The sequence below is a fragment of the Chiloscyllium plagiosum genome, chromosome 4, assembly GCF_004010195.1.
Source record: "Chiloscyllium plagiosum isolate BGI_BamShark_2017 chromosome 4, ASM401019v2, whole genome shotgun sequence".
In the NCBI taxonomy this organism is placed as follows: Eukaryota; Metazoa; Chordata; class Chondrichthyes; order Orectolobiformes; family Hemiscylliidae; genus Chiloscyllium; species Chiloscyllium plagiosum.
In genome coordinates this window covers 95,951,069-95,976,656 of record NC_057713.1, presented here as the reverse complement: position 1 = coordinate 95,976,656, position 25,588 = coordinate 95,951,069, and the positions used below count along the sequence as shown (strand labels likewise).

Here is a 25,588-nt window from a genome sequence, read left to right as displayed (position 1 = left end):
GTGATTTCTCCTTCATCTAGCTGTGCTGATCTGGCTTGATTTTATTATATATTTCTAAAATGCTCTGCTGTTACATCCTTTATAATTGACTGTCACATTTTCAGATGACAGATATTAAGCTATCTGGCTAACAGTTGCCTGAATTTATTTGACTCTTTTTGAATAAAGGTGTTAGATTGGCAGTTTTGCAATCCTCTGAAACTTTTTCCAAAATCTAAGGATTCTGAAAAGATTTCTATTAGTGTATCCACTACCTCTGTAGCTATTTCCCTTAAAATCCTCGGATGCACTCAATCAGGTCAGGGGGCTTGAATTGAATTGAATTTATTGTCATGTGTACCAATACATAGTGAACAGCTTTGTCTTGTGAGCAATACAGGCAGATCACATAGTTAAGTAGCATAGATAAGTAAATGCCAAGTGAACAGCAGCAAAACCACAAACACAGGTACAGGCAAATGCTAAGAGTTTGTGAGTCCATTCAGTATTTTAACAACAGTAGGATAGAAGCTGTTACAAAACCGGCTGATGCGTGTGTTCAGGCTTCTGTAACTTCTCCCCAATGGTAGAGGTTATAGAAAAACATTTCCAGGATGAGATGGATCTTGGAGAATGCTAGCAGCCTTTCCTTGACAGCGAGCGTGGTAGGTGGATTCTATACATGGGAGGTTAGCCTTTGTGAATGTCCGGGCCGTTCACCGTTCTCTGTAACCGTCTCCAATCTTGAATGGTACAGTTGCCATCCCAAGTAGTGATACATCCGGACAGAATGCTCTCGGTGGTGCACCTATAAAAGTTGACAAGGGAATTCGCCATCATGCCAAATTTCCTCAGCTGCCTGAGGAAGAAGAGACATTGTTGAGTCTTTGTAACCAGTGCGTCCACATGAAGAGTCCAAGAAAGCTTGTGGTGGAGGACCACTTTATTGGCCAACAGTCCTGATAGTTTTCTCAGAATGTTTTCACCAGTGATAGTTACTGTCTTTATTTCCTTTGTCCCTCCCCAACCACCTTTTAACCCTTGATTATTTAGTATTTTTAGAATGCTTTTAATGTCCACTACTGTGAAAACTGATGCAACCCCTCTGCCATTCCCTAGTTCCCTATTATTGTTTACCAGGCTTGTTCTCTAAGGGGCCTAAGTACACTTTGGCTTCTATCTTCATTTTTATATATTTAAAGAAGTTTTACTGCCTATTTATATATTACTTGCCAGTTTGCCATCACAGTTAATTTTCTCCCTTTTTTGTGGTCATATATTGTTGACTTTTAAAACTTTACTAATCTTGTCGGACATTACTAATCATTGCTACATTGTATATTTTTTCTTTCATGTTAATATTATCCTTAATCTTCTTGGTCAACCACGGCTGGTTTATCCTCTTCCGAGAATCCTACTGAAATGCATTTTTGCTGTGGCTGACAAACTGTTTCCTTAAATGTCTGTCTGCCATTGTTCTTCAATCATATTTTCTGTTAAATTCCTCTCCAAGTCCAATCCAGCCAACTCTGCAATTACCTTTATTTAAGTTTGGTATAGTTATTTCTGATTCACTTTTTTTGACCCTCAAACTGATGCTAAATTCTGTTACATTATGGTCACCGTTCCCTGGGGAATCTTTTACTCAGATCATTTATCAAACCTATCTTACTACTTTCTATCAGATGCAGGATTGTTGGATCCACAACATATTATTCCAGGATATGTCCTAAACGCGTTCTATGAATTCCTTCTCGTGGATACCTTTGCCAATTTGACATTTCCAATCTGTGTGAAAATTAAAGTCATGCATGATGAGTGTTTGGCCTTTTTAATGCCCTCATTATCCAATTTTTTTTCTCTCTGTCCGACAGAATAACTATTGTTAGGTGCGTATAGATTACAATAACTGATTTTTTTCTTCCCCTTGTTATTTCTTAACTCCAGCCAAATGGATTCTACACTATGCAATCCTCGATCATTTACTGCTCATGAACTTATTCCATCTTGTACTAACAATGCAACCACACCACCTTTCCCTTCCTTCCTTCTTGACCTTTTGAAAAGCCACTTACTTGTGAATATTTAGTTCCCAGATTTGTTATCCTTGTAACCTTATCTCCATAATGACTGCAAGTTTGCAGATATTAATCTCTATTTTTGCTGTTAACTAATTAATGTTGTTTTGAATGCTACACACATTTAACTAAAGAGCCACTAGTGTTGCTTTTAATACTGTTCCTCCTTTTATTCCATTTTCTGATTATACTTCTAAACTCTGTCTTTGCCTGTCCGACTGAGGATATCATTGCCGAAATAGGTGCCCTGTAATGCCACCACATCCTTTTGCTTTTTAAGCCTCCAAATCCCCCTCATGATCCCTCTCCCCATAATTATCTTAAAGCCCACTCTATATCTCCAAGTTGGCTACTTGTATATCCACCCAACCAAAATGGCTGAGAGGATTCTGTTAAAGAGGGTCCAAATTCAGCCAGTTCTTAATTAAGTTGCTATTTCATTGCTCCCAATAAAAATAAACTTCCTGAAAGCTCACAGTGACAGAATTTTAAATGTGGAATTTCATAAATTAAAATATTAGGCATTTTCTTACCCTTACCCAGAAATACATGCACTCAACCCTTGTTTTCTGTCATTACATGGTAACTAATTCATGTGCCATATGTTACCCACCCATGTTCCTCCTTTGTCTCTCAAGACAAACTAGCCTGAAGTACCTGCAATTAGTTAACACAATTTTAAGACCATTCACCCATACATTAAGACATACTGTAGATATTATTGGGGTCAGTGAAGTAGGATTGACAGTTGAAGTTGTGGGCTGCTGGATTATGTGATACTTAAAATTATAGCAGTCTGGAAATAGAAACACATCAACAACCTTGTGATGCCTTCATTTTCTCTTCCTCCTGGAGAATCAAAGAGAAAATACTGCTGAGAAATATATGCAAAGATTTTCAATGTTTGCAAGGCCTTCTGCTTCCATCACCCATGTCTTCATGCATCCTTTCTGTCATACTCTACATATGCATTCAGTGGGATATAGGTATATAGAAATACTTCAACACTTACAGTACAGAAACATGACCATTTGACACCAAGGTCCATGCCATTGCATGTGCAGCTGAAATAGTTCAGGTTAACTAGAACCAAGAGTACAAAAATTAGGTCAGAAGGAGGCAATTTGGTTTGATTTTATTATTGTCACATATACTGAAGTACAGTAAAAAGTATTGTTTTGCATGCACTCCAGGCAAATTATACCATACATAAGTGCATCGGAATAATAGAATAGAATGCAGAATATAGTGTTACAGCTACAGAGAAGATGAAGAGAAAGACCAAGTTTCTTTAGAGTTCCATTCAAAAGTCTGATAACAGCAGGGAAGAAGCTATTCTTCATGTTGTTGATACGTGTTTTCAAATGTGTTTATCTTCTGTCCAATAGAAGAGAGTGGAAAAGAGTACAATTGGGATGGGAGGGGAGCTTTGATTATCTTGGCTGCTTTCCTGAGGCAGTGGGAAATATAGGTGGAGTCAATGGATGGAAGGCTGGTTTGTGTGATGGACGAAGACTATTCTACCATTGAGTAAGTTCATAGTTGATCAGATTGTGGCCTGAACTCCACTTTCCTGCCAGCCCCATACTCTTGACTGCTCTGTTCAAGCATTTATCTAACTCAGCCATTAATCTTTCAATGATGCAGCCTCCCCTGCTCTCTGGAGGACAGCATTTCACAGACTAATGACACCCTGAGAAACATATTTTCAGGACAGTGTTGAATATTTATTTCTATCTGTTTTTAAGAATTAAATGTTAATGGAAATTTCTCATTGCACAGTACACATTGCTTACTTCTGGTACTGTAAAGATTTTGTGCATCTCACAATGAGCTCCTGTATATTTTGCATATGAGCCTTTTCCCATCTTATTTCATTTCATCCTGTCAGCTAATCTCCCATTCCTTTGTCCGTGATGTGTTCATCTAGCTTCCCCTTAAATGTATTTAAGCATTTTGACCCAAATCCTCCTTGTGTAGTGACAAGCCTTTATCACAGACCAGAAGGATGCAAGACGATACAAAAGTGGAAGTCAAGTTTGATGTCAACAAGAAGATATTTAGGAAATATTGAACTCTAGCAGAATCTGTACATTTAACTCCTAGAATTATAGAGCCCTCAAGAAAGAAGAATGCTTCATGATTATCTCACCTCATTGTATACACTGAAGAGCATTTACGATGACAAGGCAAGTGACATTGGCCATACCAATATCCAACTTTCATCTGCTGTGTGAATCATCTTCATGACTTTTCGTGATGCAACATTATTTGGAGCAACTAGTATCTTTACAAGCATGCATCCAGTCAGTTATGGATTTCCATAACAGTGCGGAGAATTTTACAACTAACTTTCAGGTTTTGGGGGACCCATAGGCTATAGCAAATGTTAACTAGATTTGGACAACATAGGAATAGCCCATGTGGCTCAACTGATCTATGGTGGTATTTAAGCACCACATAAACCTCCTAGTTCTCAGTTCTATTTCATATAAGATTCATGTACTTACCTGGTTTCTTTAAATGTGTCAATACCTTTCACCTCAACCACTTACTGTGGAAGTGAGTGTCATGTCCCATCAATCTCTGCCAAATAAGTTGGCCTTATCTGTTTGGGTGGAAAAGAGCTGGATGTTACAGTTTGTTAGAACCACAGACTATGTGAATATTTAAGGAATGAACTCCATTCTGCTTGGAAAATGTCAGCAAAGAAGGCCGAGGTGATAATAAAATTGCAATTTATTCTTTCTTGGCACTCAATAAGATAGCAATATTATGAAAACTTTCTGTGTATTGCCTTTATTAAAAGGGGAATCATATTTAACCATGGGCTAAATGGAAGTGATTTAGGACATTTTGTATAGTGAAGGTTGAATCTGTGGAATGTGCTACCAGATTTAGCAATTGGAATTCAGATGGCTGGATATTTGTGGAACTGGAAATACTGAACATCTTTAAAAATATTAGATGGTCCCTCCATGTGGATGTCCCACCTACCTTGCCTAATAGATCACATCTTTACTAGTAGAGGAAAGGTAACAGCACACAAATCAAACAGGAGGAAAACTTGAACTCAGTACAACAATTTAACAAATTGCTGAGTGCAAACTTACCCCATTTTGGCTATTGCAGGGTCTTAAATCTCAATGTGAGACTCACAAGCTGGTGTTGACATCAGCACTCTTCAAGGGTGGATAAGATCTGTTTAACAGTCATGTTCTGCAGTTTTTTAAAAGTAAATACAAAAACTGGCTGAAACTGTCAATGATTGCTGGATTTTTTTTAATTGACTGGCTAGCTTGTATAGCATCTATTCAAGCAGTTCAGTTAAGAATCTGTCTGCATGATCAAGCCCTTTTATAATTTTAAGAACTTCCATTGGGTCCCTTCTCAGTCATCTTTGTTTCAAAAATAGCCTCTAGTTTGTTCAGCCTTTCCTCGAAATTATATCCTTTCCATTCCGGTATCTGATATACTACACAGGGAACTATTCTAAGACAGACAGTGGTCATTGCTAAACAGATTCAGGACAAACCCAGGACCCTACCACAGCTAACCTCCACTGACTGAATCTCAATAAAAATCCTTTGTGGTCTTCCAGAAAAAGGTTGAGGGAGCAAGATTGTGCGTCGAACTTCATTGTTGGCAAAATGCTGACTGGAGTCAAAGGAAGAACTTAATAGCGAAAAATGCAACTGCAATTAGACAAAGATACACAGCTTACAGCAAAATGGCAATGTTCAGTTTTTGCATTATGTTTTCGTGTTTACCAGTACATTAAATAGTGCTGCACTTCGCTGAGGAGTGATGCCTCTACAGACTAGGTAGCAGACTTAAACCTTAAGCTCAGCAAATGAAGAGACTATTGCTTGGTTTCCAGATTTGCATTCACTAAATAATGAAACATAATAAGTTCTGGTATTGCCTTGATATATCTATTTTAATCAGACAAGATTATCAAACCATTAGCCATTTGGTTCAGAAGTATTCTTCCTGATTTGATGAGAAAACCTCATATGAGAATCAGGAGCCTACAGCAGTTGTTTTATATATGTATTCTTTCATGAGATGTCAACATTGCTTATAAGGCTTACATTTGTTGTCCGCTTCTAATTGCTTTTAGACTCAATGGCTAACTAGACCAATTCAGGTTACCAGTATATTTAAGAATCAACTACATTGCCATGGAAGAAAAGGATACCAGATTTTATTTTTCCTAAAGGACATTAGTAAACCACATCGAGCTTTATGCTAAATGGCTTTCATGGTCATCATTGTTGAATCCTGTTTTCAATTCCATATTTATTAATTAATTAACTTACTTAAAATATATAGTTACTTGGTAATACAGAACTTGAATATTGCTGAAAAAATACATAAAATACAAAGATTTTCATCTTACATTCATCCTGTTCCAGAGAATAGGTAGTTGAAGGAATGGTCACTAATGGTAATGAAAGAGGCATGAATTGGAGGATTGGAAGACTGGAGGAGGTCAGAGGTAGGAAGTGTGAGTGCAGAGAAGGAAACAGTCCCTTTTTCAACACCTCCTGTCACTTCAACTTTTGTCTGCTATCTTTATTATTCATCCTCTCCGGGTTCTTTTGCTTATCCAAGTGCACACTATTTGTAAAATCATATTCAGATATCTTAGTTTGCTTTTTGAAACTTGAATCTATCTTGGTTTTATATGTATTAGTACACTGAAAAGTAATAATTAATTAATAATGTACTGGTAAAAACAAAAACATAATGCAAAAACTGAACATTGCAATTTTGCTGTAAGCTGTATATCTTTGTTCTAATTGCAGTTGCATTTTTCACTGTTAAGTTCTTCCTTTGACTCCAGTCGGCATTTTGCCAACAATGAAGTTCGACCCACGATCTTGCTCCCTCAACCTTTTTCCGAGTTGTGCTGGCCACTGACATTGACACGTGGCAATTTGCCATTTCTGATTTATGTATGATAAACATGTGTGAGCTGGCATTTAATCATTCATAAGACTAGTGTAGCTTACAGTGTCAAATCAGCACATCTGATTGAATGCATGATGAGCCAAAAAGGAGATGAAGAGGACTGAGAACAAAGGTTATATGCAAGGTGTATTGTGCAGGCCTAGAGAAACCAAATGAGAAATATATCGTAATGGCTGTAGCCTTTGACGGGAGCAGGCTGCTAAGGGACTCTGAGAGGAATTCAACTGCAAGTTTTCCTTTATTTTACGATGTAATATTAGCCTGTAATTTAAGATAGAACACAGTTCACTCAAACAGCCGATCCTTGTTGCATCGTGTTGAGGGGAATACAGTCTTTTTTAAACTCTCTGGGGATGATATCATTTTATATTTTTTTAAAAAGCTCAGATGGCAGTTTTGCTTTTCTGAAGCACCTTCTAATCAGGGATTGGTGATTCATTATTAGCTTCAGTAGACAATCCATCTGACATGAAAGGAGAAAAAATTAGCAGCTGCCACAATGTGATGAGTTAATTTCCTGACAGGACTGACACTGAAAAGCCATTTGGAGACATGGAGATGGCTGATGAAAAACTAGTGGTGGTTTATAATTGGAGAGAATGAAAGGCCATAAGAAAAAGGAGGGGGGAGGTACCACAACTAAGCTACAAGTGTTGTGAACCGGGTCTATGCATACATTCACCTACAAGTATATGGTATGCTACATATTGATTTGTCATAACAAAGTACAGTACCCTCATAACATTTAAGTAAGGAGCAGATATTCAAGAAAGTGGCAGTTAAATTGTGGTAATATATTCAAATTGCTATTGTTTTCCATAGCCCTTAAATGACAACAAATTGCATTTACATAGCATCTTTAATATAACAGAACACTCCAAGGAGTTACATAGCAGCAATTATGAGCAAACTTTTTCACCAGTCACATAGGCTATGTTGGCTCTGGTGACCAAAAGCTTAGTGTAAGAGATACTTTTAAGGAGTGTCTTCCAAGTAAGAGACAGAGTTAGAGAACTAGAGAAGTTTATGGATGGAATGCCAGAAATTAGGGCGTAGACACTGAAGCACGGCTACTAATAGGAAGCAATTAAATTTGGGAAATGTGCAAGAGGCCAGAATTGGAGGAACACTGAGATCTTGGAAGTTTGTCAGATTGGAAAAGGCAGATAGAAAAAGACAAACATTTTACTGGTATTAATAAAGTCCTATTGTACTGCAGAACTATACAGTGAATCTTGGATTACCTATTTTTAGTCACAGCCTATTAAAAACTAGCCTCTGGCGAATCTTTATTTTAAAATATTGAATGTGTTGCTACATTCACATTTATGCATGTTGCCATGTAACAGTAAATAAAGTACAGCACTATATTTTTCAACAGGTAATTATGAAATAGGTCATGGTCTGGGTTCTGGCACAAATCTTTATGAATCTAAGACAAAACCTACATCAGTCGTTCAAACAAATAACAAACCCAAGTAGCAGTAGCTCAGTTCCTTTTAGATAATCACAAATTGAGTCAAAGTAGGTGGTTCTCATTCAAAGGAAAGGATTAAAACATGCACCATGGGCTAAGTGACCTCTTGTGTTTTATTTTCTACTATCCTATGAAAATCACAATATGTTGCAGGTTTGAAAGCATATAGTTTAAATGTATTCTCAAGAAAACATAGGTTTTCCTTTTAAAGCATGTGTCAACCCAATGACATTCAAATGGATGTAAAACGTCATTGCAGACAAAAAAACATCATTTCAAAATGTCTTATCCAAACTACTTTCTGTATCTCTTTCTTCCCTATCCCTACATCTATGTTTATAGGACCACTATTTTCATAGAAATTTAAAGGTTCTGAACATCATTCTTTGTTACAGGCATTAACTTTGAAGCTATTATCAATACAACCAAATGAGCCTTGCTTTCCTAGATGTGTTCTGGAAAATGACCCCATTATCTTCAACTTGATGGGGAGAATGTGATTTGCAAGAAGGTTATCCAAGAACTTGGCACCAGAATAAATCTATTAATGTCCCGAGAGATAACGATCCTCTGCCAAATACAGAGTGAAATTCTATCATCATATGGTAGCCCAAATAGATAGGTACCATAGATAAAGAAGTTGTGGGTTCCTAGCCATGTTATTAGTTTTAGGTTCATAACACAATCAATACAGTTTTATCACCAATGCATTAGTCTTGTTTTGCATGCCTTTTTATTTTATTTTGTAAAATTTTTATCATGCTTAATTTTATTCCTTACTCTTATATGTCGTGTGTGGCTCATTGGGTAACATGCTTACCTTTGAGTCAGAAGACTGTAAGACTTAGCTAAAGGATGGCATGGTGGCTCAGTGGTTAGCACTGCTGCCTCACAACGCCAGGGATCTTGGTTCGATTCCAGCCTTGGATGACTGCCTGTGCGGGTTTCCTCCGGGTGCTCTGGTTTCCTCCCACAAATCAAAGATGTGCAGGTTACTTGAATTGACCATGCTAAATTGCCCATAGTGTTCAGGAATGTGTTGGTTAGACACATTAATCAGGGGTAAATGTAGAGGAATGGGTTTGGGTGGGATACTCTTCAGAGTGTTGGTGTGGACTTGTGAGCTGAAGGGCCTGCTTCCACACTGTAATGATTCTACGATGTAAAGCACAAAATCGAGCCTGACTCTTGAGTGCAGTAATGTGGGAGTGTCGAAGGTGCCATGTTTTGGATGAGACATTAAATCAAGGCTTCCCCTGCTCTGTTACTGAACCCATGCAACTATTTGAAAGAAGTGCAGGGGAGTTTTCTGGGGTGCTCTGACCAATTTATTTTCATCAACAGCATCAATTAAGAACAGATTATCTGTCATCCAATGACCATGATTATGATTGCATTATTGGATGTGCATGGGAGATTCCGACAAATCAGCTGCTATGGTTTCTACATTGTGTGACGTAAACTGTAGGATTTCTTTATATATTTATATTTAATGCAATTTACTGTAAATTTTGGCTTCTAGATTGAGTTATTAATCTGTGGTTTGTTTGTGTGGCAGAAGTTAATTAACTTGTATTTCTGTAAAACAGTTTTTCAGGCCTGTCTTTAAAGGGAATGGGATTGTGTTAACCCCTATTGGAAGTTTTGTTTTTCTTAGATTGTTTTACGGCCTAGCAAAGTCAATAATGGGGCCTCGGGTTTATTAGAAACTTATGGAATGTGAAGTTTTGTTATACTGCAGGGAAACATCCAAAGCTTAAAAAAGGAGACAGTGGATCCAATTTTACTTTAAATTTTAAGCAATCCTATGAAGTCCTTGGAATAGGATAGCTGTACAGACCCTGCCCCTTAGAAGGAAGGATATATAATGAACTGGGTTACCTTAGAGTGAAGAGTTAGTAGTTGCCCCAGACAGGACGTACTAGGATAAAACCCTAAATAGTTTACTTAAAGCTGAATACATTTAAGGTTAAGTATATGATAGATCCAGGAAGAAACTAGCTGCAGTTCCAGTCCAAACATTAAATCCCAAGTGGATTAAGCACACTTAAGTGTTGGATGCAGGGCTGATGTTGGTATGGTAGGAATGGTGTTTAAAATGCCATAGAAGACCTGTTTTATTTCTTTTCAGTTAATAAAAGAATTTTTTTAAAAGTCTGTTTAAAAAAAAATCTTTGACTTAATTTAATATGTAGATGGCTTGGTTCATTCTATTTTATCTTCATTTCTTTTGTTAATAAACATCTGTTTTATCATTAAAGTAAAATCTGCAGCATTGTGTGAGTAAGAGACCACTTTGTTAAAACAAAACAAGTAGAAAATATGATCTCTGAAGCAATGTTCCTGACTTGTCCAACAATAAGATGAATCCCCACCAGAGCTCCTCATTGTGTAAGACTAATATACTAGATTTGATGCCACCATCCTCTTTCCTGGTGGAGATCTGTTGGGTCTAGTGTAGTAGATGAAAACCAGTTGGTAGTCAAATGAGAAGGAGGCCCTTGTCTTAAACAAGATGTGGATCATTGGTATGGTGAGTACATCTGCTGTTGTCTGTAGTTTTCCATGTACATATACCATTTCATAGGTAAGTCTCACAGGGCAGAGTAGCAACCTCTGTATTCCTGGAGGCATCCCTGTTAACTATTTCTCATCTATCAAGAAACCAGTGGTTTATGGTCTGTCTCTGTAAATACCTCCAGGGCAAGGAGGGAGACAAAAAAGCTCTTGGGTGTAAGCAAGAGAGCATCCTCTATTACTGCATGACAATATCTATGAAGCATAATAAACCAGGATTCTGACAGCCATTTGGTTGTTCCTGAAAGTCCACCACTATCAAGCTTGGGGCTGATAGTTGGAAAGGGTGTATTGTCCACTTATGGGCCAGGACATAAGTGACATCAGCTTGTCCATGACCTTTTGGAAAGCATCCTCCTGATATGCATCCCAACACCATCCTGCATCTTCTCAAGGAGTTACCTCCAGGATTCAGATATCATTCAGTTGCCAAATGAGACAAATGTTTCACACAATTGGTTTATCGTCTCTAAATGTTTTTTGCCAGTCATGAACTGATTTCGGAATGGGGAACCCATTAACAGTGTTTGTTTTCTGTCTGCTATTATTCCATCAAAGTAGGCAATTTTTTAAAAAAAAAAGCAAATAGTTTCCTGGAGAATTTGCAGTTGTCGTTAACAGACAGCCATTCAGCCTGCAATTGTACTTAAACTGCATGCACTCTCTGATCATGCTCCCTGACTGTTTTCCAGTGTATCAATGTGTGGCACATGACACCTTGTGAATCTTGTAGAATGTTGGACATAGATGAAATATCTCTGAGGCTTAGTCAATCCCAAATGATTGTCAAAATAAAATGTCCTGAATTGAATCATAAATATGGTAAGCAATCTTAATTCTAAAATTCTATTTTGAGATGGTGCATGCTGCCATTCAAGGTGTGATCATGGCTGATCTGATAATTCTCAATTCCATTTTCCTGCCTTTTCCCAGTAACCTGTGGTTTGCTTAACAATTAGAAATCTGTCTATCTCAGCTTTAATACGGTTAATGTCTCAGCTTTGACAGCCCTCTGTGGTAAAGAATTCTACAGATTCACTACCCACTGATAGAAAAGATCTTCTTCACCTCTGTCTGAAATGACTGACTCTTTTATTTTGAAATCATACCCCAGTCCTAGGTAATCCCACAACTCTTTGCATCTACCCTGTGAGGTCCCCTAAGAATTCATAAGATTGCCTGTCATTCTTCTAAACTGAAAATAGCAGAGGCTCAACCTCTCCTAACAAGAAAATCCCTCTTTATCTGGGATCAATGTATTCAACCTACTTTTGACCACCTCTAATGCCAACATTTCTTTCCTTAGATAACGGGACCAAAACAATTTATGATATTCCATGAGGTCTGACTGGAGCCTTGTATCATTTTAGTACGACCTTCCTTATATAGAAGCATAGGATCAGGTATAGGCTATTTGACCATCAAGCCTACTCCACCATTCAATATGATCGTGGCTGATCATCAAGCTTAATATCCTAATCCCACTCTCCTCCATATCACTAGATCCCTTTAGGCAAAAGAGCTATATCTCCCTCCTTCCTGAAAATGCAAGGTTTTGAGCTCAATCGCCTTTCATGGTAGTGAATTCCACAGGCTCACAACTCTCTTGGCGAAGAGATTTCTCCTCATCTCAGTCCTAAAAGGTTTACCCCTTATCCTTAAACCATGACCCCTGGTCTGGACTTCTTCACCATTGGGAAGATCCTTCCTGCATCTAACCTCTCTAGTCCTGTTGGAATTTTATAGGTTTCTATGTGAACACAATCCCCCCCTCCCCCAAACAACATTTGTCTCCACTCCAGTGAATACAATCTTAACTGACTCAATTTCTCCTCAAACATCAGTCCTGCCAAACTCCGAGGGCTATTTAGCCAACCTTCACTGCACTCCCTCAATAGCAAGAACATTCTTCCTCAGATAAGGAGGCCAAAACTGCACACAATATCCCAGGTATAGCTTTATCAATGCCCTGCATAATTCCCTTTGAAACAAAGGCAACATTTTATTTGCCTTTCCTATTACATGCTGAACTTGGATGGTTGCTTTTTGTGATTCATGCACTGGGACTCCCAAATCCCTCCATGCTGCAGATTTTTGCAATCTTGCCCTATTTGAATAATATTCAGATCCACTCTTCATCCTGCCAATGTACAAGACATTATATTTCCCTGCATTATCTTCCATACACCAAATTTTAGCTAACCACTTACCTGCTTAAATCTCTCTATAGAATCATTATGTCATCCTCATGACTTGCCTTCCCACTTATTTTTTGTGTCATTCGCAAACTTTGTAATAGTACATTCACTTTGTCATCCAAATCATTAATATAAATTATAAATAATTGTGGCCCAGCACTGATCCCTGTGAAACTTTACTGGTTATGGGTCACTATCCTGAAAATACTCCCCAATCCCAGTTCTCTTCTATTAGTTAGCCAATCCTCTATATATGTTAATATAACAGATATCATTATGTGCGGTACCTTAATGAATGTTTTTTGGAAATCCAAATATTCTACATCTACTAGTTCCCCTTTATCTATCCCCAAATAGATTGGTCAGGCATGATTTCCCCTTCATGAAGCCATGCTGATTATATCATGTATTTCTAAAAGTTCTGCTATAGTATCTTCTATGATGGACTCTAACATTTTCCCAACAACATATAGTAAGCTAATTGGTCTTTAGTTACCCTTTTTCTTTGTTTCTTTAATAATCTTCTTCCATGCTACAACCCTTCTAAATCATTGCAATATTCTAATATTGCCCCTTGCATGTCATTGCTTTTGGTTGCCTGCGATTAATAACCATGCCTTCAGCAGCGTAAACATAACCTCTGCAATTTCCTCTAAACTTTTCCAACTCTCCTTCAATTACATCTACTAATATTTATTTGCAATGGCTTAGTGTCAAATTATTTTTGCTCTAGCAAGACAATGATTTCCACTGTGAATGTATAAGTCACATGTCCCATTGAAAGTATCATCATACAAATTGGTACCTGTTCCCAGGCTACAAAGAAGGGACAAATTTGATATTTGCTGTTACTTTAAATTCTGCTCAAACACCCATTAGGCTGCCTCTCTACCCCAGTTGGACTGCCCCCATAATTCTGCTCTAGATTTTGCTGGGATTGCAATGCAGTGAACCAGAAGATGGCACAGTAAAGGAGTTAAATGGATGCAACATGACATCAAACAAGTCAGTAACCAATAATATATTTCATTAGTACAGTTGGTCCTAATGTTGTTTATAGTGGCATTGAGATAATGGTTTATGAACTTCCAATTAAGTTTGTATCCTTGAAAAGAAAACAGTTATATTTACATGGCACTTATACCAATCACTGGATATTCCAATGTGTTGTACAGACAATGTAGTTCGTTCTGAAGTGTTGTAGGAAACATAACAGTCTATCTGCGCACAACAAACATTGACAACTGGTATTGTGACACGACCAGATCATCTGTTTTTGTGGTACTGATTGAAGGATAAATATTGAAGAGTATGGTGGTGAAATCACTCCTGTTTATCTTTGAAATAATGCCACGGGATCTTTTACAACCATTCAATCAAGCTGGCAGGTAGTTGGGATTATAGAACAGAGCACAGAAGAAGGCTGTTTCACCCATCCTATTTGTGCTGGCTCCCAAAATGAGTGGCCAATTAGTTCTACTCTACTGTTAATTCCTTGAAGTGACTTTTCTTTTCAAATATATATCCAGTGTCCTTTTGAAAATAACTATCCAACCTGCTTTCAGGCAGTGGATTCCAGATTATTACATGCTTCATATAATAACAAAAATGGCATGAGGTACCTAGACTTCCTCAAAATTTTTGCAAGTGTTCAACTGAAATGATCACTAATTTAAGGTGAAATACAAGAACGACAAGGTGTAGGGATGGAACCTTTGATATCACTCAGGATTGTGAAACCTGCAAACAAGGTTCTCTTAAATTGAGTTCCTACTACTTTCATAGAATATAGTATATAGAACATTAAAGCACGGTACAGACCCTTTGGCCCTTGATGTTGCGCCGAACTGTGAAAACAATCTGAAGCCCATTTAACCTACACTATTCCATTCTTGTCCATATGCCTATCCAATGACCATTTAAATGCCTTTAAAGTTGGTGAATCTTCTACAGTTGCAGGCAGTGCATTCCACATCTGAGTAAAGAAACTACCTCTGACTTCTGTCTTATATCTATCACCCCTCAATCTAAAACTATGTCCCCTCATACTAGCTATCACCATCTGAGAAAAAAAGGATCTCACTGTCTGCCTACCTAACCCTCCGATTATCTTATATGTCTCAATTAGTCAGAATCTGTCAGAATTGATGCTGCAGGTGAACCTATGGTAAACTGTGCTCTCTATCACAGTGGCAAACACCATATCTTATGACCTATGACCCCAGTCCTAGATGCTTCAGAGAGGGGTGGCAGCATTTCAGCACTTACTCTATCAAACGCTGTAAGAACTTTATGTATTGCAATGAGATTACCTCTTATTCTAAAATGGAACCCCCTTGCAATAAAGGCTAACTTATCTTTCATCTATCTAATTGCATATTGTACCTGAAAGTTACTTTCTCTTATCCATGTAACTCATCTTCCATTAGTATCATTTCAAATGCCAGCATTTACTAATTGTCCAATTCTTATGAATTAGTATAATTTTCCATTCTTCAATAAAATGGGATAATTCCACATTTCCCCACAATGTCAGTCACCTTCTCACTTAACCAGCGAATATCCCTTTATAGGCTTCTCATACACTCATAGTTTACTTTCCCACTCAACTTTGCATCCTCATTGAGAAGATTGTAAATAACTGAGGCACAAGCGTTGATCCTCACAACACTCCATTAGTTACAACAAGCCAGCCTGAAAATGGACTTGCTTATTCCTTTACTGTTTTCAATCCATTAACCAACCATCTACCCATGCTTGTCTATGACCTCCGTAATTGTTTCTGCTTTATACCTCTGAAGTGGTTTGTTGAATCCTGATTGAATGAGCCAGCCCATCCTGCTCAATTGTGATGTTTCAACTTTTTCTTGCTCCTTTGCCAAAGAATGACTCTCCAATCCATTTGCCTCATGCTGTGCCTTAGTAAGGTTCCTTTCATGGCCATGCCTCTTTTGCTGAAAAAGGAATAGAAATGTTTTCTCCAGAGAATTGTGACCATGTGGAACTCACTGCCACATGGAGTAGTTGAAAGTGAATAGAATGGATGCATTAAAGGAGAAGGAAGACAAACACATGAGGAAGAACAGAATAGAGAACAGATTGATAGGATATGTTGAAATAGGCCAGGTAACAGGTAGATTTGGGCATTAACTGGCATAGTCCAGTTGAGACTAATGTAAATTTGATCAAGTGTATAAAAAGAGTGCTGATTTTCTATGACAACGACTTTGTATTGCATATATTTGTATAGCACCATTAACATAATATAAAAATCTCAAGGCACTTCACAATAGTAGTATAAAGCAGAATGACCAAAGTACATAACAATATATTGGGGCAGGTACCAAACAATAGGTTTTAAGGAGTGTCTAACAGAGAAAAGTGAGATAGGTAGGTGTAGACAAGAAATTCCAGAGCTTAGAGTTTGAAAACATGGACATCCATGGTGAAATGAATAAAATCAGGGATCCTCATCAAAGTAGAATTGGAGGAGTATGTGGCTCTTAAACAGTTGTGAAGCTGGACAATATTTTAAGGAAATGAAGGTACGTTTGGTGTGAGGTGTTGAATGGATTTGGAAGCAAGGATGCAATTTTAATGTTGAGACGTGTTTTGATTAGGAGTCAATGTGGTCTAATATGTAAGCAGAACAATTTCCGTAAATGCATATTGCATTTAGTAGAGCTCACCTTGTGTTCCTTTATCAGTAAGTAACACTTAACAATGAAGTGTACATTGAAGTAGCACAATCATTACTACAGTATGTTGTTCCCATGCTAATGAAACATACTAACAGTGCTGTCACCCTGCCTTACCCCCTCCTTTAATTTCATTGCTTTGGATTCATTAGATGTATCTAGTGGATCAATGCACTACTCCAGATGTGACAGTTGGATTAGTCAGTTACGTGAATGTCTTCAATTAGGAAGCAGCTGTTCTTTTTTGTCACTCCTGATGGAAGCTAATTCCCTCTGCTGGGGGGAGTGTGCAGATTTATTGCAGAGTGATTTACTCTTCATTTCACTTCTATGTTAGCATGTAGGCAGCTAGTGGAAGTAAAGCTGCTTTATGAGAATGTTTTTCAATAGATAACTAGGAGATAGATCCTTGCTTCGTTTTGCAAACTCCATTTGTAAATGGAGAATCCAAATCATGACGATCATTGAATTGAATTGATAAAATTCTTCCCAAAAATAATTTGATAATTAATCGCGATATATTTTTAAATTTTGCATACATTGAAAACGTTTTATGCTCTTGTAGCTTTGTCTCTGTAAGCAGTTTTTGTTTTAAATACATTTACAATAAAAAAACAAAAGATTGCATTTAAATGGCACCTTTCATGATCTTAGGATTCCCCAAATAATTTTACAGCTAATGAACTGTTTGTTGCAATGCAAGAAATGTGGCAGGCAGTTTGTGAACAAGAACAGCAATGTGATAATGACCAGACTTGACAGTTTTTGCGATATAAGTCTCATCTGCTCCAGAGGTGTAATAACATCTCTGAACAGGTTGATTCCATAATATCTATAAATATTGGCCAGTACACTGTTAACACCACCTCTTCTCCAAAGTAGTGTAACAGAAAATTTTAAATTTGCCTGAGAAAGTAGATTTGGGGCTTTGGTTTAGAGTTTCATCTGGAAGAATGCTCTTTCAGGAGTGCAGCACTCCCAAAGCACTGGGACTGTTGGTCGAGATCAGACCTGGGCATTTTACGGCCCACGGGCCATATCCGGCCCTTTGGTTGTTGCTGTCTGGCCCGCATGAGGTCAATCTTAAATTAGAACATAAGTGAAAAAGTATTTACGCCATGCACGCAATACAGCTGTGTTGCTTTTGTTTTGAAAAGGATGCTTTTTTTTATTTATGTATGGACACACATGCACGTGTGTACTTGCTGGCTAGCCCTCAAAATGTCAGCTTACGCCAAGACAAGTTATGTCATATCCCACAAAATCGCCAGAAACAGTAAACCGTTTTCTGATGGAGAGTTTATTAAGGAGTGTTTGTTGGACTTTGCAGAACTAATATGCCCGGAGAAAAAGGGAGGCATTTGAGAAAGTGCTCCTCTCCTGACACACTGTAATGAGAAGGATTAGGGACATCGTGAGAAATCTGGAGCTTCAGCTGCAGCACAGAGCGGTAAACTTTGACTTTTTTTCCTTGGCTTTGGATGAGAGCTGCGTCGTACGTGACACAGCCCAGCTACTCATCTTCGTACGTGGGATAACTACAGACTTTAAAATCATGGAGGAGCTGGCAGCTATGCAGTCGATGAAAGGAACAACAACTGGTAATGATTTGTTCACTGAGGTAAGTGCATGTTTGGACACGTTGGGACTAAAATGGGACAAGCTGGCGGGTGTGACAACGGATGGTTGTCCAAATCTAACAGGAAAAATGTTGGACTCTTAAAGAGAATGCAGGATAAAGTGACAGAAATTGACCCTGAACGGAAATTGGTATTTTTACATTGTATTATACATCAGAAAGTGTTGTGTAAGTCAGTGTTACAACATCAACCACATGGTTAATTTTTAACTAAAATAGTTAGGGCAAGAGCTTTGAATCACAGGCAGTTTGTTGCACTTTTGGAGGAAAATGAGACTGAACATCGTGACATAGGCTACCACACAGCTGTCAGGTGGCTCAGCCTGGGCAAAATGCTGAAAAGTGTATGGGACCTGAGAGAAGAGATTCAAGATTTCTGTGTGAAGAAAGGAAATGTCATTCCACAGCTTTCAGATGCAGACTGGATTGCAGACCTTTGGTTTTGGTTTTGATGTGACTGCACTTATGAATGAACTAAATGTGAAACTGCAGTGCAAGGGCTTTTTTGTGCATGAAATGTACAACTTGGTGAAGGCTTTTATGAGAAAGTTGCAGCTTCTCTCAAGCCGAATGGACAACAACATTCTCACCCACTTGCCACCTCCACAGGTACTCATCTATGTTAGAAGTGCTGCATGGTGAATTTTCAAGGTGATTTCAAGACTTGAGAATGAAATGCACATGATTTTTTTCCCCATTTACATGCAATGTAGAGAATGCACCTAGTGATATTCAGCTTGAACTCATTGACCTGCAGTCTGACACACTTCTGGCAGAGTACTTTAGGTCAGTCTCACTGCTTGATTTTTACTCTTCCCTCAAAGAGGAGAACTTTCCACACATGAGGCATGCTCAGAAGATTCTAGTCCTCTTTGCATCTACCTATATATGTGAACAGACATTCTCCGTGATGAAGTTCAACAAATCCAAATACAGATCCTCTATCACTGATGATCACCCCTCAGCTGTCCTTCGCATATCCACCTCAGACATTCACCCAGATTTCAGTGCACTTGCTCAAGCCCAAAACAGACTGGAGTTTTCTCACTAAACAAGTAAAGTGAACTGAAAAACATCAAAAACACTTATTGCTTTTTGTATAGAGTTGTTTGTAATACTGAACAATAACGAAACAACTTTTCATTATTGGTTTGTGAGATTAACATGTTAAAAATAAAATGAAATACTGAAATTATTGTTTTTACTGTTTATTTCTTCTATATTTGACCTCCTCCACAATTTCTTATCTTTATTATAACAGAATATCCTTATTCTTTTGATTATAAGTTTCAGTGCAAAACTATATAATTTAGTACTTCTTACAATGGGAGAAAATTAATACTGAGCAGAATTATGTTCAACTTATTGTTGGTTCGGCTCTCCAACACAACTCAGGTTTCTCATGTGGCCCCTTGGAAGAATTAATTGCCCACCCCTGGTCTAGATGTTTGTATTCAACTCTCTGGAATGGTAAGTGAACCCACATCCTTCTGAATCAGACCCACTGTACCACAGCTGACACTGTAATGTGCAGAGTTGTGTTGGTTCACCTAGCATGAGGTAACAACATGTTAATGCCATGAATATCCAAGCCCAATATTTCAAAGACAAAGGTCCAACTGTGTTCATACTCATATGTACAATATGAGGCTACGGCTTTGGGACATTTTGTATTTTCAGCACTAAAGGATGCTTTAATTATTTAATAACTACTGGAGATGAGAATGCTTTTTGGCAGGCAAGTAAACAAGTTGTAGTAAATTATTGTATGCACACTGAGTTTACTTTCGCAATAGCATTGACACCTCCCAACATTGATTCCAGATTCCGAGGAATTTGATTTTCTTGGATCAAACAAGGTGAAGGAAGCCTCCTGTTTAATTGCCATCGGTCACCCATACAGCTTTTTAATATTTAACACTTTTTCTTACTTCTTCCCTTGGCGTGGGCATTGCCAGATTTTGTTCTTTAAATGAGTGACTCGTGAGGGTGCAAGGCTCTGACTGCAGTTATCGTCAACCATATTGCACTGAATCTAGAATCATAAATTGGCCCAGACTAGGTAAGAACAACCAATTTCCTTCCCAAAATGATATTAGCAAATTGAGTTGTTTTGTCGAAGGTGATTCCTCTGAAAAAGTTAATATTGAAGCCGCAGCAAGCTCCACTCAATTTGGCCATTGTCTTACATGCTTGGCTGGGGATAAGGCAGAACATCTTAAGATCCTGGGGAGTGAACACACATATTTACAGGTCTTCTCATAGTCTTGGTAATAATGTTAATCTTACTAATGTAACTTGCACATGATTGCGACCAAATAATAAACTATAACTTGTTCAAGACAAGGACATTTTCTTGTGAAGACACCGTTTGTAAGAAACAATTGCCTCTACTATGAGCTGGCAATCGTTGATATCCCAAAACCAGACATGAAATTGTGATCATCATTGTTGTTACATCATGGTATTAATCAGTGAGAATTCCAGTGTTCCCAAGAGCAGAGAATTCCAGTATAGCGAGGAACAGTATTGGATGTTTTAAAGACATGACAGATTTAAGAATTACTCTTAATGTCAGTCAGTAGTTACACCAATTGAATACTAAAGCAGTTTAACAATGACACAACCTGAACAGAAACTTGTCAGTGATCAATAAAGGAGAAGGAACATTTAATAGTAAATGCCTTTTATTTCAGACTTTGTAAAATGCATACAAACAAGTGTGAGCTAGAAGCTAGTTATACCTGGGAGTCACAGATTTGTCGAGCAGTGAGAATCTGTAAGAGCAGTCTTGATTTGAAATTCAGCTAGAAAACAGGCATTTGAGCTCCATGGGTAAAGTTTAGAAAGTCCCTGTTGGTAGAAAGAAAACTTTGTTGCTGTAGAATGGGCCAAAGGGGCTAGACGTTAAAAAAAAGGAGTATTTACAGTCACATTGAACATTTGTTGGCATAATGAGCAGACATTGTGAAGCATTACTGTAGTAGGGAAATCTAGGGCACAGAAATGACTACTGATGCTGCAATAAAAGTGGTGGAATGAACAGTTCAGCAGGGAAGAATCTACTAAAGCTACAGACACTAGGCTTTATTGGGGAAACTTGTGTAAAGAATTTGCAAATTTTATTCTGACTGGAAAGGCCAGAAATCATTTACTTTGCCCATGAAAAAGCACAAAATCTCTACTTTGACAGTAGAAATGACAGAAAATCTCCAATAAGCAGTACGGAGATGCAACATTGCTGTATAACAGCAGTTAATGCTTTAAAAGAAGGAAACTAAACAAGCATTGCTCTACTACAAAATTTAAAAGTCTTTTAAAATAAGGGAAATAAAAGAGCAATATTTAAAAGTCTGTCAGATAATGAAAATAAAGTGGCATACGTATATCAGTGCTCAGCGGGTCAGGTAGCATCCATGGATAGAAAGAAAGCTAATGTTTCAGCTCTGATGAACAGTCATCTAGACTCGAAACGACAGCTTGCTTTCTCTCCATGGATGCTGGCTGACCCACTGTGATCTCCAGGATTCTTTGTTTTCAGTTCAGATTCCAGCATTTGCAGTAATTTGTTCCCTCAAAGAATTCAGCCTTGGAAACAATTCTGTATCATAACAAACATTTTCTCTAAATTGTCCAATCCTGTATTCTATTTAACCCATCTCTGCTCGCCATATTATTTCTTCTCAATGTGTTTATTTATTATTTTAGCTTTTCAATTTACATTGTACCTATGTGAGGAACAAAGCCGGAGTCAATGGGAATCAGGAAGTAAATTCTCCACAGTGTTGTGGTGGTTCAAGATCAATTATCTCAGCCACAGGACATCACTGCAGGTGTTCCTCAAGATAATGTCCGAGACATAACCATCTTCTGCTGCTTCACCATTTACTCTCTGTCAGCCCTGATTTTATTTACTCGAACAGTGATGGGCACTGACAAAACTGCTAGCAGCCTTGATTGACACCTGGAATCCAGGGCTGAATTTCAGAGGTGGCAAACTATATGAATGTGTTGTGCAAGCAATTGTGGCCCTCAGGTGCCCAGGTGGAAATGAAATGTATGAATGTTGTCATCCAAGACACACAGGAAGATGGTCATAATTGTTGCAGGCCCAGGGAAGCATGGCATCATCACCATCAAAGCTTAATCCAAGCATCCCCAATTGCTTCATCAATGAACATCTTTCCATCATATAGTCAGGAATGAATCTCTTAGCTGTAGGTTTAAGGGCTCTGCTTCGGTCTCAGTGGTTGAAAATGAGGCCTATTGCTTCTCCAATATTTCCTGGAGTCCAAAACAGCACATTTTGTCTATAATTAAACAGCAACAATGTGTCTTTACAGAACATCTATTGCATGGTAAAACCCTCCTCGAAATTGGAGTCACAGGCAGATAGGATAGTGAAGAAGGCATTTGGTATGCTTTCCTTTATTGGTGAGTGTATTGAGTATAGGAGTTGGGAGGTCATATTGAGACTGTTCAGGACACTGGTTAGGCCTCTTATGGAATTTTGCATGCAGTTCGCTTCATCCTATCAGAAGCATATTGTGAATTTTGAAAGGGTTCAGAAAAGATTTACAAGGATTTGGCTAAGGTTGGAGGATTATGAGCAGTAGGGAGAGGCTGAATAGGCTGGGGGCTACTTTCTCTGAAGTGTCAGAGGTTTATGAAATCTTGAGGGGTATGAATACGATAAAGAGACAAGGTATTTTCCCTGGGGTGGAGGAGTCCAGAACTAGAGGGCATAGGTTCAGGGTGAGAGGGGAAAGATATAAAAGGGACCTAAGGGGCAACTTTTTCACGCAGAGGGTGGTGTATGTATGGAATGAGCTGCCAGAGGAAGTGGTGGAGGCTGGTACAATTATGGCATTTAAAAAGTATCTGGATGGAAATATGGTAGGTTTTAGAGGAACATGGGTCAAGTGCTGGCAAATAGGACTAGATTAGGTTGGGATATCTGGTCAGCGTGGACGAGTTGGACCGAAGTGTCTGTTTCATTGTTGTACATCTCTATGACTCTATATCATAAGTTGCTTTACAGAGGTTTTATAAGAATAAGAATCAAAAAAGAACATTGATCCATATAAGGAGATATTTGGTAGATGGTCAAAAGACTTTGTCAAAGAATTAGATTTTAAAGGACGTCTTGAAGTATAGAAGTAAGAAAGAGAAATGTCGAGGTGTAGGATGGGTATTCCAGAGCTTGGAGCAAGGCAGCTGCAGGCACGGCCACTATGATGTTTAAAATCAGGAATGATCAAGGGGCCAGAATTGGAGCTTTGCAGGGCTGGGGGAGATGTGAAAAGATGATGTCATGGATGAAATTGAGAACAAAGATTTGAAGACAGAGGTGTTTAAATGAAAGCCAGTATAGTTCCTGACACAGGCTTGATTGACCAGACGTTGATGTAAATTTGGACACAGACAGCAAAGTTTACAATGACCTCCAGTTTACAGAGGTAGAAATTGCCCAATCCTTTATTTAACCAATGTCTGAAATTAAATATACTAGGCATATTATTTCTTCTGTAATTTCTTCTTAATGTGATTATTTATTCTTCTAACTTTAAAGCTTTTCAAGTTTACATTATACCGATGTGCGGAGCAAAACCAGAGTCAATGGGAATTAGGAGGTAAATTCTGCACAGGTTGTGGTGATTTGAGGTCAATGATCTCAGCCACAGCACATCACAGCAGGGGTTCCTCAGAATAATATTCTCAGACACAACAACCTTCAACTGCTTCATCATTGTCCTCCCCTCCATTATAGCGATGTTTCTCTCTCCACAGATGCTGCCAGACCTACTGATTTTCTCCAGCATGTTTAGTATTCATTTAATTTTTATAGTATCCATGGTATCTTGCTTGTATTTAACGAAGAGTATTGGACAGAAATTGAGAAACTGATTTGACTTTTCAATATGACTCCTCTTCAAAACTGTTCTGTAACCTGTTGAATTTCTGCAACAGAAAATACCAAAGAACTGGAAATCAGAAACAATAACAGAAATTGCTGGGAAAACTCAGCAGGTGAGACAGTGCTCCATTCTGAAGAAAGGACACTGGACTCAAAACATTAACTCTGTTTTCTCTCCACAGATGCTGCCTCACCTGCTGAATTTCACCTGTACTCTGCTTTTATTGCACAATACTCTAGCCATGGTCTAAACAGAGCGAGATAAGGGTCCAGGATAACATTCCAGCTTTTGCATCCAATATCTCTATTTATAAAACCCAAAATTCCCTATGCTTCGTTAACTACTCTCTTGTTCTATGCTACCAACTTCAAGGCTCTATGCACATGAACCCCGGGTCCCTTTGCTCCTGCTCACTTTTGAAAACCATGCCATTGTTTATATCTCTTCTCACTATCCTATTTGTCAAAATGTGTTCTAGATTAGGAAGGCTGAGGTGAGTTCAAATCACACCATGGTACTTTGAAACATCTGGAAATCAATAGTGCTCATGAGTAAATGTGACTATGAAGCTGTCAATATTAATGTCCTTTAGGGTGAAATTCCTGCCATCCGTAGTGAAATGACTCCACAGAGGCAGTATCCTGTCACCAAGCCAACCTTTAATTACATGTGGACAGAACTTGACACTGATCCAGCTCCCTAAGAGTTAGCTTTCAGAATTAACAGGATGTCAGCCAAGGCTCCCTGATTGGACCAGATGAACAGTCGCAATCAGGGAACTCATATTCTATGAGGTCCACCTGGCTAACCTTGATGCAATCACTACACTTACATTACCTGTCATATAGTTGACTGCAAGCCTACACCAAACGTTGAACGTCCCATTGGAGTGGCTTCACAAGCTAAATGTGCTAAATGGCACTCTTGACTGTGATGCCCACATCCTGAAAATGCAAAATGTATAACACTCACTGGGGGGAATTGAACACAAAAGCTTAATCTATATCCCACAAATAAAGGATAAAGTAAAATTCTTAACAAGCTGAG

General features: G+C 38.3%; 1 protein-coding gene across 1 annotated transcript in view; it reads left to right on the top strand.

Annotated features, from left to right (window-relative positions):
* Positions 1-18,664, top strand: part of znf407 (zinc finger protein 407) — a 499,933-nt gene extending 481,269 nt beyond the window's left edge. Inside the window, exon 9 of the mRNA XM_043688651.1 lies at positions 18,315-18,664. Coding sequence (XP_043544586.1) covers positions 18,315-18,349 — 35 coding nt within the window. The 3' untranslated portion in view covers positions 18,350-18,664. The remainder of the gene's footprint in view (positions 1-18,314) is intronic.
* The last annotated feature ends 6,924 nt before the right edge of the window (positions 18,665-25,588 follow it).